General features: G+C 38.3%; 2 protein-coding genes across 2 annotated transcripts; both read right to left on the minus strand.

The window, feature by feature from the left end:
• Positions 1 to 472: 472 nt before the first annotated feature.
• On the minus strand, positions 473 to 1414 carry LOC128124246 (vomeronasal type-1 receptor 4-like). The gene has a single exon (XM_052760424.1). The coding sequence runs from the start codon at positions 1403 to 1405 to the stop codon at positions 473 to 475; it is 933 nt and encodes a 310-aa protein (XP_052616384.1). The 5' UTR covers positions 1406 to 1414.
• An 11856-nt stretch (positions 1415 to 13270) lies between these two features.
• Positions 13271 to 16908, minus strand: LOC128124247 (zinc finger and SCAN domain-containing protein 4-like). The gene is made up of 3 exons (XM_052760425.1): positions 16513 to 16908; positions 14049 to 14208; positions 13271 to 13962 (listed from the first exon to the last, which is right to left on the minus strand). The coding sequence occupies exons 1-3, from the start codon at positions 16906 to 16908 to the stop codon at positions 13271 to 13273; spliced, it is 1248 nt and encodes a 415-aa protein (XP_052616385.1).
• Positions 16909 to 17735: the final 827 nt, after the last annotated feature.

Genomic DNA, 17735 nt, shown 5'->3' on the forward strand with positions numbered 1-17735 from the left:
TGTATAGATGAAAGATATTAATCCTATTTTCTTCTTATGTTGGTGCAGACCACAGCAGCTGTGATGGGACAAGGGCACCCTGTCCCAAGTTCATGGCCATGCCCTATTTCCATCCTGGTGCAGTAAGAATATAGAAAAGAGACCTACCTGTGAAATCACCAAGCAGCCAAGATTCCCAGACAGAATGAAAGCCACATAAAAGATATTCTATTGGCATCTTTTTGCTGGCTCTTTAGTGTATCAGGTGGGCAAAAGGAAGACTGTCAGCCCTTCAAGTGGAAGAGTACAATGCACCTCACACATTAGGATTTGATCCTGCAGGCTGCTATTTAATCACCTAACAAATGGACATAATCAATTCAGCTACTCCTAAAAACACAAAAATCTACCAATTTAACTTCCTGTATTGACCTTTTGAGTGTGAAAGGTGTGTAAACAACTAAATACCAAGCAAAACATATCATTTCAACAGTTAAAATGAGATTATATTCTTTTTATTCCTTATCCATACCAAACAATGTTTGGATACAATAGAATAATGATACATGAGAAAAAAGGGTACAAAAGATGGAAAACAGAGAGAAGTTAAGCGATTGATGTTTATCAGCCACCAATTTTGATAATACAAAAGACTAATGAAGCCTCTTAAGATGGAGAAGAAAGTATAAAAAGCCAGAAAGGTAGATACTAGGATCAGAATGTTCTGGGTAACTCTGGATTCAGGGGAATTTCTGCTGGAACCATGAGTGCTACGGATGTGTTGGACCCTCTGTTTATGTCTGTAAAGAATGACAATCATGGATCCACTGGACCAGGCCATGAGCACAGAAAAGAAGACTTCAGGGAGCACCACCAGTGCTGCATAGAGATATTCAGAAATTTCATATTGAACTACAATGGAACAGTATGCAAAGTCTCGTCTTCTTGTCACATTTTTGCTGTTCCTGTTGACAAAAGTGTATGCAATAGGAATGAAACGTATCAACATGTACATGACCCAGAGGAGGAAAATGTGACAGCCAACGTTCTTCTCAACTTTGACTTTTTGATCCTTCCAACAGGACTTCCTGGGACTAATGGTCAAGGCCTGAAACACACTCAAGAGGCAGATGATGCCAATGGACACACTCCTAACAAATGCTTGAATGTACAATAGGAGCGTGCATCCAAAGTCATCCAAGAAATGTTTAAATCCCCATACTGCCATTGTTTGGGGCACTCCTGCAGAGAGAATGATGAAGGCATTGGCTGCCATTAGGTGCATGAGAATCAAATCTGTGGGTTTTAATGTGCATTCTCTACAGTAAAGGAGCAGATAGTAGAAAATTAGAGAGGAATTTCCCAATATTCCAGTTGAAATTTTTGATAAGAAAAGAATTCTCATTGCCAGATTCCAGAAGTCCATTATGTGATTTGGTACAATTACCTTCAGAATATGGACAACAATTCATCTGGTCAGAGAAATACAAATATTTACAACCTGCAGTGGAGGAAAGCCTTAAGTTGATTGGACTACTGGAAGACTGAAACAAAAGTTCTATGAAGCTAAGGTGTTCAAGGCCAGTCTGAACATATAAAAAAAAAACCTCCTCCTCAAAAGTTTAACAAGTTTAGTTACTTTCCGTGTATATCAATCACTATGAGAATGAGCAATAACTCAGGATGTCCATAATGATGGAATGAGAGCCCACAAGTTTCATAGAAAATGAAACATTCACAATGATGTGACATGGGCCCATAAGAGACAGTGAAAATGACAGCCCTTCCAACAAATACAATGCAAGATTTCCAGAATATTTTGATATTTTCTAGTCATGGCATAAACGAAAACAATTTCAATAATGTTTACACAAATTAAATATATCAATGCTTAATGTTTATCTCATCTAAAAATAGAAGATAATGGAGTGAGGAAACTATAATACCACAAAGAATATGTCTATGGTCTTTTGACGTGGCCAGAGTTCCCTCAGCTCATCCTGACTTGGGTGGAGTTATCTTTTGTTTAAGCTGAAACTAACTCTCCCTTTTCTACTTCCTCTATGAAAAGTCTCTTGGAAATTACTCAACTCTGTTCTACAAAATGGGAGTCAAAATGCCCCACAAAACTGCATGTTTTTAGCTTCTTTTAAGTGCTTGGTTGCTTTATCCACACAAATCCCTGACAACTGCAAATCAGTTATAAGTGTTCTGATATGTTTGCCTTTAAAACATCTGAAAAATTAATTTCAATCTTCACTGTGTGAAGTGTTTTTCCTCCATGTAGTAACCAAATCCACTTAATACAGACTCTCATTTTGGACTTTGTTCATGCTTGGGCCTTTACCCTACAATACTCTTAGATAAGGAAAAATTATTAAAAGCACAAAATGCTTAAGAATGAGTCTTTAAGTGACAACTGACATCATTTTCAGACATGGATTCATAAAATTCATAAAATATAGACTAACACATGTGTTCACACACTTTCTGTGTTGCTAGAGAGAAGTGGGTATCAGATGGGGTGAAATCTCAAAAAATACACAACACCATAGTGTAAGGCAAAAAAAGACTACCATAAATGGCAAGGTGAAGTACAAAATATGATGAATGATGGCTACTGGAATAATATTCTGTGCCTCAGTTGAAACTGTATGGGATAATCATGTACCCCTCCATTGGCTGAGAGAGAAAATGATAGGAAAAAAAGCAATATGTTAGACAGTCCATCAGTGAAGCGATGTCAGAGTAAACTCTCAGCACACCGTACTGTCTTCCAACAGGAGAAGGTGTCTGAAATCCTCTTAGGTAGCTGAGATTACCTTGAAGAAATAGACAGAAATAGCTGTAAATCAATACCAGGCTGAACCATACAGTCCCAGATAAGGGACAATTGCTCCACGTAATCATTAGCCATGCCATGACACTCAACTGAACAATCAAGAACTGGAATAAAATTGGGTAAGATTCTTGGGACCTGAAAAAGTTAAAATAAATTGGATATAAGAGCTATAACATTAAGAACTGCTAGATACTACCAGTCCACACTTTCCATTCACTGGTATTGTGGAACACCCTAGGGGATGGCTACAGCAGAATATAGAAAATATTCTATTCAGTGATGTAGGACAGTCCCAATAAGATAACTGGCATATATTCTGTCTCAACGTGGTGTTATTAGTTATAGGTGTTAGAAATACATGGTTATGTGGAACAAAAGTATGTGGGTCCCAAGAAACTAGAATTGGGCCATAAGAGAGTTAAAAAGAGTCTGTATGAGAGTGGCTGTGGAAGGAAAGAAAGCAAAAAAAGGTCTGAGAATAGAAGGAACATAATGCTCATGCAATGGATAAGATGGAATAGGAGCAGTGAGATGAGGAAATGAAGGATTGGTTCAACTAAAACATTAAAAATGAAGAAGCCTTAAAAAACTGGGTACATTTAAGCTAATTAAAAATAAAAGAAAATAAAATAAACAAAAAATGATAAAAAGAGAATGAAATACCAAGCTTGGGCTTGTTTGTAGATAAACCTCTTATTATGGCAATGTGCCTAAATGTAACACCCAATGCTGTGCAAAACTGATCACATCTACTTAAGAAGAAGAAATACAAATTTGCATGTCAATAACTCCAGGCTAAAGAATAACTACTGTCTTAGTTATAGTTTCAATTGCTTTGAAGACACACTATGACCCTGATAAAGGAAAATATTTATTTGAGGCTGTCTTACAGTTTCAGAGTTTGAGTCCATTATTTCCATGGTGGGAAACATGTCAGAGTCCTGGCACATATGGAGCCAGAGAGGTAGCTGAGATTTCTTCATCAGGATCCACAGGCAATAGGAAGTGAACTCAGTCCCACACTGGGCATAACTTGAGCATATAGAACTCAAAGCCTGACCCACAATGACACTCTTCTTCCAACAAGACCACACTTGCTCCAACAATGCCACACCTCCTAACAGTGTCACTACCTATAGTCCAAAATTTCAAACACATGGGTTTGTGGGGAATATACCTACCTATTCAAACCAACACAACAGCAAAGTAAATTTCTTTGGGTTACTGAAGAAATTTGAAGTGTATAATACAGTAGTAGTCTTAGGAGCATCACCATGAAAATCACCCACATGATCAATTAACAGCCCATGATTAAATAAACAATATATACACAATAGACTTTTACACATGGACACCACTTAAAATCTTACACTATTAGATTTTGCTATATACCACTGAGTTCCCAGTGATGCGTTCCCTGAGAAATCCCATGCAATTCATGGTTATTAGTTTTAAGTCTTAAAAAGTATAACTCACAAACAAAAATGAGAATGGTTTAATTTTGTTGGTTGAATGGCAGCTGACATATGCACATGAAAATCATGGAATAACAATTTGATACCAATTTTCTAACGAACACCATGCAATATTTGTGAACACTGATACTGACTGACCTGGGAATTCATTGAAATGTTTGTCAGAACAGTGTTATAAGTATGTTGTCTATTTATGCATTGGCTGGCTCATATGATGATCGTGTATATATAGGACACTTGACATTATTTAGGATACACACCATCCAACACTGGACACATAAAAACACAACATCCCAGGATGCTTTTCAAAGGTCTACCTTCCTGGCACTGTTTCCTTGCAGAGATGCCAGGCCCATTTCCAGGAAATTGATGCCAATGTACCTACCCTGCTGCATCTGTGAGGATGGAGAAGTATCAACAAGATGCTCCGTGCTAAGACCTGCTGTGGCCTTGGAAACTCCTTGAATAATAGTGACTAGGAAATGTCTGTACCACATCTTTTAGAATTGAGTATTTCAGTGTCCACCTGCATTCATTTGTTCCCTGTAAATAAGGACCAAAGACCATGACTGTTTGTGACTACTCCTATGCACAGATCTGTAAGGTCACTCTGCCCAATTCTGGTAATGAATATTTGTTTTCACAGGCATAGTACATTGCACACAAGGTAAGACGTTACTGGTCACATCCACTGAACCCCAATATTCTCACTAATAAATAGTCACTGTGTTTATTTGTTAAGGATTGAGTGTATAAAGGCAAATGAAAGTTTTCTGAATTAAGTGTATATATGGCAGATAGCCGTGGAAATATTTGAGTCCCTGTTATCCTCTTAGTTTGACACTTTCCTTGTTTTTTTTTCTTTTCTTTTTTCTTTTTCTTTCTTTTTTCTTTGCTGTATTACGTGGATATTGTCATGATCTGATCTGAGAAACATCGAGGATAAATGCCTCTTTAATCCAACAGCTGTTTTGTTGCAAAGTGGATACAAAAAGGTCATGAAAGTGGCAAGTGTATCACAAACACAGTGACCTCAGTCTGTGATTATAAGGCCGTGATACACGTTGTCAAACACATTTACTTCTTACACGGTTGTGTCTCCCACCTGATATTTTTATTTTGTTGTTATGTACTTGCATGCTCTTTGGTGTTAATTTTCATCTGAGAAGACTAGAGAGATGCCTCAGTGGTAAAGAACTCTTGCTGCCCTTGCTGACGACCTGGGTTTGGTCCCCAGCACCCACTTGGTGGCCCACAATTAACTGCAATGGCAGTGACAGTGAACACTGACACCTTCATATGACCACTGTAAGCACTGAATTCATACATTGCACACATATACATGCAGGCAAAACATTCATATACACAAAATAAAAAGAGAAAAATAAAAACATCTTTTTAAAATTTAGTTTTCATTTCAACATGAATGTTCCCTCCATAAAAAAGTGCAAGGTGCAAAGAAGGCTTTCAAGATTGTAAATAAATACAGTGTTCTAAGTGTGATTTGACATAATAGAATACTGCCCCAGCTCTCAGTTTAATTTCACAAGTATGAGATACACCACGAGTTTATGATTCTACCCGAAATATGCATTGTTATCATTACACATATAAAAGCTACAGTGGAAACTAATGAGGAATTACTAACACTATTACTCTGTAAAATGCAATATAAAATGCACATGTGAAAAACAAATAACAGCATGAGAATAAAACTAAAAGACTAAAGAAAATGACTGAAAATTCTGCACTTATTTGCTAATACCTTCCTGTTTTTATTTTAAAGTCAGTGTGCCACTATGTACCTCTGCCTATCCTGGAACTAACTTTGTAGATCATGTTGCTCTCAAACTCACAGAGACCTTCTTACCCATGCTTTAAAAATGATGAGATAAAAGTTAGGCACCTCAATAACAGGAATATTTTATTATTATTATTATTATTATTATTATTATTATTATTATTATTATATTGATTTATACAGTATAAAGAAATTCATGATGATTTAAAATTCAGATAGTGTATGTTAGATTATAAAGAATAATCAGAGTAAAGAGATTCCTTAAATATTCTCCAATGGTATATAGGATGAGTGTGTACAGAAGTAGCTGAGTGGTAGAGCCCAGGCTTGCAAAGCACAAAGCCCTATGTTCTAAAATCAATAACAATAAACAGTAACAAAAGGCATGGTGTCACATTCTGCTTAACATTAAAGTAAGACTAATACGCGGGAGATAACTGGAATTGGAAATAATGGGTAAAAACTGATGTGTGAAACAGAGAGAGATGACACAAGAATAACACCATAACTTAGCAGTGACTGAGAAATATGGGTGTGTACCTAACTTTTTGCAGTCCCTGTGATTTTTACTGTAATATAAGTCCCCCACTCAGTGACTGTGGATACCCCAGGATAACGCAGGCCATCTGTGAGGGTGCTAAAATACTATTGTAATAAGTCAATAGGAAAATTCATCCTACCCTCCATACCGTGTTGATTAGCTTGTAATTATTATAATCCTGTTTGTCATTGCCCAATAATTACATTCTACCTTAATTTCCACGTTACCTTTCCAAGTTCAAGAGAAAGAGTTTTCAAACCAGATATTTTACCACTGGCCATTCAACACAAAGTTACCACTGCCTGTATAACCAGATGATAAATACAGTGTCACATAAGAAGAATTTTTAACTCAAGAAACATTCACATCTGGGACCTTTCCATGGTTGTGTGCTTCTTATAGTCACATTATATTGTCCACTATCAGAAAAAATCATGATATGTTCACTCATAATAATAATACTTCAAAAATAATCAACACTCATGGAAGGTAGGCCGAATTATCACATTGACGTATTACAATTGTCCTTCAGGACCCTCACAGTTGGCCTGCATTATCCTACTCTACCCACAGTTATCTTTAGTGGGGACCTTACATAGTAGTAAGAACCAACAAGGAGGAAACAATGTTAAAAAATGTGTATATTTCTCAGTCCCTCTTTAGTTAATGAATTATACCTGTGCTTTCTCTCTGTTCAACAGACCTGGTTCTACCACAGATTCCCATTACCAGACATGAGCACTTATGCATACCTTGCCTTTGGATGGATATTCCACCAAACCTGAAATACAAAGTACTCACCAGGCTTCATCATCTGCAGGAAGGTAGGGTCATAGGAGAGACACTGAGGATTAAGAAGCACTTGTAAGAGAGTCATGTCAAACCTGAGATAGAAGTCTGCGACCTCACCTCCCTCCAGAACTGCAATTTTCATTTCATCTGCAGTGACAATGACAGTGTTGGCTTTGGGAGACAAAATAATTCATGAAACTTTTCCAGATGCTCATTAACAAAGATACTTAAGAGGTTCTGGTGAATATCTCCACAGAGGCAAAGTGTTGTTAGGAGGCATTGAGTTTCCATAATTCCTCAAGTCTAAGTCCCTTGTGGATGGCGTTAGAAACCCTGTGGTCTGTTTCACAAGAAAGTTAGTGAAGTTTCTCTATCTCAGTGAATACAGGTTTCACTGACTTCTTGAGCGCAACTCAAATTAGTTTTAAAAAGATTTATAAAATTTATTACTTAAAATGAGTATTTCATAGATGTGTATGCCTCTTAGTTCAGTGCACTCCCTTTGCCTCCTTTTCAGTTTACTTTTCATACCCTCCACCAACATTCTCTCCAAATCTCATGTCTTCAAAACAAACACTGAGTCTACTTACTGAATCTAGTATATGACTAATTCAGGGAAACATATGGAAACACTGTTAGCCTCTTAAAGTTGAATACTCAAAGAAATCTGACACTTTGTCTCCCAGAAGTCATCTGTGACCAATAGCTATTCAGCCAGTAGTGGGAACTCCTGACCCCCTTCACTAACAACATCTTTCAAGGTCCTGAACCCAAAAGCTTTCTCCTGGTGTGCAAGGAAGAACCTACAACCAGCTAGGAAACTAGTTATCTGAGGTTATGAATAAATCTATGCACACCATCCTCTTTCAGTCCACTCATTTTATTGTTTTATGTAAGCTTCTGATCTCTCTGCTCATCTCTCTATGTTCTACTGCTTCTCTACATCTTCTTTTCAGCTCTCATTCTAAGCTCCTCTCTTGTCTGACTATCCATACATTTCTAACAGAAGACTCCTTGCAATGATGAGAAAAGTTTCAATACTCTAAAATTCACAGCACAGTCTTAGAATAGATGATAAAGAGCATAGCCTTTAACATGGTAATCCAAGCATCCAATGTCTGAAATCAGAGGGAGGGGGTGCAATGCTCAGAGTGACAAATGCCCTGAGACATGGCCATTTTTCAGGATACTTGGCAAGTGAAGAAATTGCAGGGTTTTCTTTGGGTGCTTTGTGATACTATCCTTTGAAAAACAACTGCAACTCTGACCTTGGGCATATCTGTAAAGTTTTAAACTCATGATTTACATACAGAGGTCTTTAGTCTAGTTATAATACTAGTTTTAATTCTATGCATATGTGGAGCAGAAGTTCTTCAGGTCCAATGCCTCACTGATAAGCTATTGGCAGTTGACAGCTACTGGATAAGGGAAATCATTATCTTTGGAGTTTGTAGTCACTGGTAGGTTTCCTACACTTGGTGGATGATCCTACACTCATGCTTGTTTAGGAAGCACTAAATAGTCTTATACGCTATGAAAAAGAATGATAAGATTTTAGAGATGGGTCATATGAAAAGCTATACAAGAAGGATTGGAGTGAACGAATAGAGGATATATAAAGGCTCATATTTCATTATATACCTGACTGAAGTTTCCAAGACATTTTTTAAAAAGCATTTGAAAAAACCACTGTGGATAATGATATAACAATTACATATAATATTTTTAAAAATGGTGAGATGTATATCATTTATTTGTTGGGTGCATTTCTTCTGGGTATGTGTAAGTTCCTCTGTGTGTTCCTTTGGGAATTGGACAAGCAAGTCATTCATCAGTGTCAGAGTCTTGGGAGAAGTGACCAGGGGGTCAGAAGATAAGGTGATAGGAGGACAAGGAATATAATGTTTGGACCTAGGTCGCTTTACAGATGAACCTCTGTGAGGTCAAAGTCACCCTGGAATTTATGATATAGAGTCAGTCTAGGGGAGAAACAGAGCCAGGCAGTAGCGGCACACCTTTAATCCCAGTACTTGGGAAGCATACACACCCTTAATGATTGGGAGAGAATGAGATATAAGCTATGATGAGACAGGAAATAAAGACTTTCTTTGCTGGAGAGTTTTGAGTGAGGACTTAGAACTTTTTATACTGAAGAGTTCTAGAGGTAAGATGTGATAGTAGCTTGTTCCTTTGTCTCTCTGGTCTTTCAGAATTTACTCCAATATCTGGCCTGGGCTTTTTATTAAAAGACCTTTTAAGATTCGTGCAACACATGTCTAAGTGGCTATGCATACAGCATCATCACTGTGATTAAAAATCTCACAGATTGTTGTTGATGGTTAGTCTTGATCATCAGCCTGATAGATTTCAGGCTTTATATCTATATATCCATATATTATAAATATATTTATATTTATATATATGACAAATCATAAGTGTAATATAATATTCGTTTAATTAATAAAAAGAAAAATATTGTTTTCCTTAATTCTTGAGTAAATGATTTCTAATTTATATTATATATTAGATATAGATGTAGATATAGATATATTATGATACAGTAACAGTTGTAATTTATTATTATTATTATTTATTTATTAGATTGCTTTACACCATATGGGCTTTGCCACTATAACAATGCTAGTGGGGACACATGCCCTAATCCTGTCTAATCAAAAAAAAAAAAAGCTCTTGGTCTAGTCAATGCTGATGAACTTTTTGTCTCAGGGATCAGCTCTTAGTCCAACTGGCGCTAGTGGGCTCTGTCTCAGGGAGCAGCTGCAGTCTTACCATGTGGTAGATGGTGGTAGTGTGACCTGAATGCAGGATATCTGCCTGTCAACTGGACTCTTAGTCCAGTTGGGTGCTGGCAGGCTCTATCTCAGAAAACAGTTGCAGTCTCAGAGGGTGGGTGGGATTTGGGGAGGTGGGGCTTGGGTTACAGGGTCTGATGAGGGATGGGAGTAGTCTGACCTATGTGCAGGAGGTCTGCCTGCCAACTGTCCTGAAACTGGAACTCCAATGAGTGAGGGTGTAGGGGCATAGGGTTGTGCCCCTCGGCCCAAAGCCTAAGGGGTGGGACGTGTTTTCGGATATGAGGATAAAGACTCACCTCTTAGTCCAGTCGGGTGCTGGCAGGCTCTGTCTCAGGAAAAAGTTGCAGTCTCGGAGGGTGGGTCCTGACTGTTTTCTTAAGGTGACCCCTTTCCATCCGTATTTCCACAACATTGTCAGACCAGCCACGTCACTTGAATTGTAGTGTCTACATATGAGAGGCAATAAACTACACCTTGCTCTCTGAGATCCAATGGAATTTCATCAATATTTGATACTTCATGTCTCTGAGAGTTAAGATTTACTTACAAAATGAAGAACTAAGTCTTCCTTCTGAATCCCAGTTTGTGGAATCAGCATGGTTTTTCTGATACACTTTATGTTACAAAGAAGTTCTCATGTGATTTATCTTCAAGAAATTTTACATCTGTTTCCCTTTAAATGTTCTTATGATTACAGGCACTTGTGGCAGAAAAAAATGGCCAGATTAATGAGTTTGATTTTTCACCCTAAAAAGGTATTTCTGAGATAGCCGTATTGTCCCCATGTGTATTTCTTTACAAACATTACTGTTGGCTTGATTACACAGGATTAGGGCATATGTCCCCACTAGCATTGTGATTTGGATCCTTCTGCCTCAACTGCTTGAACACTGATTCTCTATCTTACTCATAATACACTAACTTGTTATTGCAATTACTCATGTTGTGGTAACAGCCAAATATAAAATTATTTTTGTTGCATCTTCATTATTGTAATTTTGATACTTTGATGAATTGTAATATAAATAGCTTATTGCAGGATATAGGATGCCTGTGTAAGGGTCACTTGGCCTCCAAAGCAGTTGAGACCCACAGGTTGAGAACAAGTGCATTTGAATGTTGGATTACACACATATGCCACAATGGGCATCAAAAACTGAACCTTTGATTTTACTTGGTGTGTGTGATTTTTTTCATTTTGTTGTCTTTAGAAAAGCTCTCATGTAGGCAAGGGTGGCCTGGAACACACTATATAGCAGAGAAGACCTGAACTTATGATCCTCCTGACCACATCTCCTAGGTGCTATGATGCAGAAATGCTCCATGCCATCAGGATATCTCATTGTTATCAGCTGAATTCTGTTTTCTGACACTCACATGTACAAGTCTTAACCACCAAACCTAGGATATGACCTCATTTGGAAACATATGGAAAACTGTGGTTCTATTCCAAAATTCTCTAATCCCACAAAGGCTACAATCTCTAAAGATGAAAAGGCTAAGAAATCCCCACCATCACAATCCAGGAATCTTTAATACTGAAATCTTGAGAGACTAAATCCCCCCAATCTACAAGTCTCATGAGGAAAATAAAAAGACTGGAGAACATATCATAAGGAAAGGGATCAGAAAGCCAAATGCTGGGGAAAGGATCAGCCACAAGGTATGCCAACACTAAGAAATTCAAAGTGGCCAGGTGGAGATGGCATACCCCTTTAATCCCAGCACATCGGGAGGCAGAGCCAGGCAAATCCCTTTGAGTTTGAGGGCAGCCTGGTATACAGAGCAAGATCCATGACAGGCACTAAAACTACATGGAGAAACCCTGTCTTGAAAAAAAACAAAAACAAACAAACAAAAAAAAGAACTTCAGCGTCAAAATGTATAAACTGTATTGGTATTCATGTCAGCTCATTCTGTATTTTAATAAATTGAAGGCTCCTGGTGGCTAGCTGTAAGGCTGTACTACGTACATCAGGGGGATATCATGGTTTGCCACAACATGTCTACAGGTTACTTGAACTCAGCTAGGCTTTAACCTGGAAATCACCAACACATGCACAGATGCCAACATCTCAATCATCCTATGCTTGGCTTCAACTCTGCACAGAACCCTATTTTACAATATACATATTAGTCCTTTTTCCTTTCTGTAAGATACTTTTTAGAGTTCATTCATTGAAAACATTTGCCAATTGCCTTCTATTTGTCATTATGGGAGGTCGGCATCCACACAGCCCCCTCTATTCCACAAGTTTCTAGGGACCTGTGGATAGAGCTATGAAGATTACAGTGGGACTATAAGGGAACTGATAGGGATGGCTCCTTTGAGCCACTGTGAGCAACTGAAGCTTTTTACTCTACATCAGGACCCTGTCCAACCTGTGGGGGCACATTCTTGAACTTTATGTAGTAATCACTCATAGCATGGGAGATGGCTGAGAGGACAATGCATTTACATTGCAAGCCTGAGACTTGGGATTGAAACTTTAACAGGGTACCAAAGTCAGAGGGAATGGCAGGGCACTGACATGAACCTGTAGAGATAAGGGCTGTAGAGCAGAGAATGTTTGGAATCTGTAGTACCAAACATACTTATGTACAAAGCTCCTAACAAGAAAGACACTGTCTCAAACATGGCAAAAATAAAGAGCTGACAACACATTACTCTATTGTCCATTCGTGCTGTGGAACTGAGGCCAAAAAAAAACAGCAGACAAAAACTCACAGAATCACAAGCACAGGCCACACAAAATATACATGAGAGGCAATTTTATTACAATTCCATTCATTTACTTAATATATATCAGGCAGAAATTATAAACTATTTAAGGCTTTAGAAAAAATATTACTTAACATAAAACAGACTCATCTTCTTTATCTACACAGACAGAAGAAACAATCCAGAAGTTACAAATCATGTCTTCAATGGTTATTTGTGGTTTAGAAGCTACATGCTTCCTCATCTACAGATGAAACAGTAAGCTGGAGCCCTGCTATCATCTGGTGAGGAAGGTACTCAGTTCAGTCTGCTTTGTGGCAATTCCTCCGGTGACGGTGGTATGTGGATGACTGGCGGAAGCTACGGTTACACAGGGAGCAGGTGTAGGGCTTCTCTCCTGTGTGAATCCTCTCATGAGCTTTCAGATTTGTTTGATTGCTGAAAGACTTTCCACAAGTACTACATTCGAAAGGTTTATTTTCCTGGTGTATGACCTTATGTACTCTCAGGTCTGAGCGAGTATAGAAGCCCTTATGACATGTTTTACAGACAAATGACTTTTGCTTCTTGTGTATTCTCTGGTGGGCCTCAAGTCTACAGGGATATTTAAAGGTTCTGGGACATTCCTCACATTTGTATGTCTTTGTGTCTCTGAGGGATCTCTTTTGGCGACCCCCACGTGTGGAGCTTGCATCATGATTCTGGCAGTCTTCTGTCTGCTCTGGACTGGAGATAATCTCTGATTGTACCTCCATAGGGACATCTTCAGAAGAAGATCCTCTATGAAATTCTTCCTGGTACCTGGAAGTGACTTGACTTGTTCTGCTTAAATCCAGAGGATTTCCATCAGAAACACTTCTGTCTTTAGGTTCATTAAACTGACCTTGTTGGATAAGGGAAAGGGAGTCCATCTCATTTCCAGGACTACTATCCCCATCATTTACATCACTAGTGCTCCTGCCATTGTTTTGGATATCTTCCCAATCTTCATGTCCTGTGGAAATAAGACCATCTATGAAACTCTGCCCAGAAAAGATCCCGACACAACGCCCTTCCTCTGTGCAGCTTCCTGACACTTACCTGTTGTCAATAACATGTCTTGGGGGATTGGCAAGGGTGTCCTTGCACTCTCTTGTATTGAACTTCTTGCTGATTGCTGCTCTTTCAGAAGGTTGATGGTTTCTTCTAAGGACATGTTCTTAGAAAAGAGGGCTTCCTGCCCCTGCATGGAGACGTGAACCTGTAAACAAAACCAGAGGACCATTGCCAATGAATCTGTGGATTTGTGGATGAGTGAAAACCTGTCCTCTAACTGATTGCATGGGATCACTGAACTATGAGTTAGGTCATTTGTCTATCTCTCATCTCTAATGGTGCTAATCTGTCATTCACAAGTTATGTTTTCTAAAGTCCTTATTCACAATGTATTTGCAAGTCTTGAGTCACTGTACCAAGGGAAAAGGTAAGGTTAGGTTTCTGTAATGTCTAGCCACGACATTTTCTTCACCTGGTCAATGCATTGAACAAGGAAAGGTATTCTTGTTCCAGTCCAGAAAATAGAGACTTACTCCGTCAAAAAAGGCTTCTCATTTTTTTCCCAAGGACTGTCACCATTCTACACAATCTAGGGCAATTATAATGAAATAGTTGGTTTACTGAGAAGACAACAATGCTAGGTAGGACATATCAAGGAGGGAGGTAGTCTGGAGATTGAGAAGACCCAAAGGAGCCTGTAAAAATTCTGACATAGACTTGCCTGTGGGCCTTGCACCTCTAGGGCCTCATCTGTTAATTGATGGGTGTTATCTGTTCTAATATTTTTTTTTCTGTTTAACAAAGAGTTGTATGGCTAGTGTTTATATGTACGTCCTTAATTTGTAGCTCCTTATTTTTCCTCATTCTCTTGCACCCAGGTTCTATAGTTATTAATCAGTGCCCAGAACCCTTAATGTTTCTATATTCTTTGTCTGAAAGATGGCTGCTATGCTAGAAGCTCCTTATTCAGCCTTTGATTAGTAATAGTTTTTTTCTGAAATTCTTAGGATGTCTACAGTAACTGTGTAATTGTAGTCCTTTTGGTGTCCTGGTGTCATATTGGCAATTGTAACTTTCTGCTTGCATGCGCATGACTCTGACATTTTCATTCCCAGATAGCTGAGGATTTCCCATCCCCCACTTCCAGCCATTAGTCTGTCAGTGGTCCCTATCTCCTCCACCGTCACTTCACTTTGCTGTGGGAGTGGGTTGTATTTCCAATACCTATATTTTTGGTTGCTAAATTTAAATACTAACTCTAGATAAAAACCCTTGGTTGATGATGCCCTTAGTATCATAGCTCTATTTCTAAGGGGTGTTGTTTTCTATTATTAAGTCCTTAATACAACTCACATCTGACTGAAACACTTCTAACACATATATTGTCTCCACCTAAACATGCTGTCTCTGCTGTTAGGAACATGACAGCATTTTATTTGGAATTCAGTTTCAATCATGAAATGATCAGTTTAAAACAAAATCAAAGGAGTGAAATGTGGGATAAAACAAACTGAAATGACAACGTGTGCATAGAGTAAAAACCTGAAATAAACATCAGGGTGTGGTGGTGGACAGCTTTAATCCAGTACTTGAAGTGCTGGGAAAGTATAATTCCTCTGAATCCTACTCAAGCCAGTTGAACAAAAGTCAGTCCCAAATGGGAAAAAAAAACCCTAACCAAGCAACCAAACAAACCAACTAATATCCAAATTTAACAGTTTAAGGCAATAAGAAGTTATTTCAACCATGACATTTAGAAATGTATGATGGGGTGTTTGAAAAATGTCACCACCTTGACCATTTCTGAGAGTAACTGAGAATTATGCAAACCTAGACATTTGAAGAAGTTTCATTGTAGTTACATCCAAATTAAGAATTTCAGTTCTAAAACTTTGAATTGCAGTCCTTTATTATTCATCAGGACTTTTCTTAGGGGTGTGTTGAGGTTGCACATGCATTTAATAGCCACATTTCAGCATCAGAAATCATATTCTACATTCCTACACATTCAGTTTTATACATAGGAACTTAATGACATGTAGTAGACAATTTAGAAAACCATTAAGCCAATTAGATCCCCAGTTTCCACAGCCCAGGTCCTGGAATAACAGACTAGGTCTGAGAGCCAGAATTTTAAGTGTGTGCTGCAATTCCAACTAAATACTCATAATTACAATATAATCACCTACCTAAATGAGCCATCTTCCAATCCCAACCAGGGTCTCTATTCTAAACCCTTATAAGCTTTGCTCAAATATCATCTCCCAGTCTCCCTATCATCATGAAAGGAATTTAAATATAATTGTATCAGTCAAAAGAGCTATGCCTTCTTGCACTTTTAAGCCCATTAAATTTATATAACATTTATAGTAGTAGATAATCTCCATTGCAAATATTCTATTGGAGTGGGACAGCCTCACATATAAAATAACTACATCTTCTTACGTTTCCCAAATATAAATGACTGTCTTGATTGCTAACTTAACCATCTCTCAACCAAGGTACTCACCATGACGGGAGGCTTCAAGCACTCATCAGTCAGACTCTCCATGAATCTCCCCATGTTTCTGCCATTTGACTCCCACTTCTCTTTCAAGACAGACTTGTCCTTGTGGTGCCCAGTTTTGAGAAACTGAGCCAAGACCAGCTGAGAAATCATCTGCTCCTTGCTATGCTTTTCTGGCTTCAACCAGGAGGTAAACGACTTCAAGATTGCTTGCAGCTCATGCTTTGCACAGGAACCATTTTCATTTGTGGGAAAGTTGAGCTGAGCAATTGAGGAGTTACAGATATCTTCTTCCCACTCTAGAGAAGTATCCTGGCTTGGAATAAAGTTCATGTTGTCTAATACAAGGCCACTTTCTGGTGACTGGGGTTTAAAGGAGTTGTTGTGCTGTGAAGCCATTCTGTTGAGACTCCTCAAAAAATTCAACTTTCTCAGTCAAGTATCTCTCTTGTGACTTTAAGATCTATTTAAGAAATTTGTGAATATGTTAAAGCTATAAATTAAAATGGACATAATTAAATAATAACAACTAAGAGTCTTATTCACAGATGGTTTCTATCTTATTGAGGATTTATTATTGCTGTGAAAGAAACCATAATCACAGCAACTCTAATAAAGGAAACATTTCATTTTGGTGACTAACTTTGGGGAGCATGGCCTCAGAAAGTCAGAGGTGGTGCTAGAGCTGAGACTGATACATGGTACATCAACAGATATAATCTTACACATTAACTGAAGCTTGAGAAAAAGACCTCAAATCCAACCCCAATAGTGACTCAATTACTCCAGTTGGTGTGGTACAGATTAAAGGTGTGCCCTCCACATCAAGGTCTGGATTAAAGGCATGTTTCATTCAGTCTTCTATAACAAGGCCACACCTCCTAAGTGTGCCACTCCCTATGAGTTTATGGGTCCCAGATACATTCCAATAAACACAGTTCCATTTTTTCTTGACACTAAATACTTAAACAGAGTCCTACACAATTTATTCTAGAGACCAGAACAAAGAGATGTGAGTGTAACAGTACATGACTCATCAGAGAGAAACATCCTAGGTTGAGGATGGGAAGACCTGAAGGAAGAGAACAGCAAGGTGTTCAGTAGCACAGGGCCATCTGTTCCTTCCCTATAAAAGGTGAAGTTGTAGATGCTGAACCTCAAATATTAAGATTCACTATTGTCTCCCATTCTAAAGATCCACAAAGCTAAACTTTCATAAGAAAAAC

The sequence above is a fragment of the Peromyscus californicus genome, unplaced genomic scaffold (genome assembly GCF_007827085.1).
Source record: "Peromyscus californicus insignis strain IS unplaced genomic scaffold, ASM782708v3 Scaffold_4__1_contigs__length_199733344, whole genome shotgun sequence".
In the NCBI taxonomy this organism is placed as follows: Eukaryota; Metazoa; Chordata; class Mammalia; order Rodentia; family Cricetidae; genus Peromyscus; species Peromyscus californicus.

What these genes read in the sequence shown, in the direction of transcription:
- LOC128124246 (XM_052760424.1), bottom strand. Translation starts at nt 1,405, where the DNA reads ATGGACTTCTGGAATCTGGCAATGAGAATTCTTTTCTTATCAAAAATT.
- LOC128124247 (XM_052760425.1), bottom strand. Translation starts at nt 16,908, where the DNA reads ATGGCTTCACAGCACAACAACTCCTTTAAACCCCAGTCACCAGAAAGT. An exon ending in GCTTGAAGCCTCCCGTCATG is followed by an intron (nt 14,209 to 16,512) that starts GTGAGTACCTTG and finishes TTTTGTTTACAG; the next exon opens with GTTCACGTCTCCATGCAGGG. An exon ending in AGACATGTTATTGACAACAG is followed by an intron (nt 13,963 to 14,048) that starts GTAAGTGTCAGG and finishes TTATTTCCACAG; the next exon opens with GACATGAAGATTGGGAAGAT.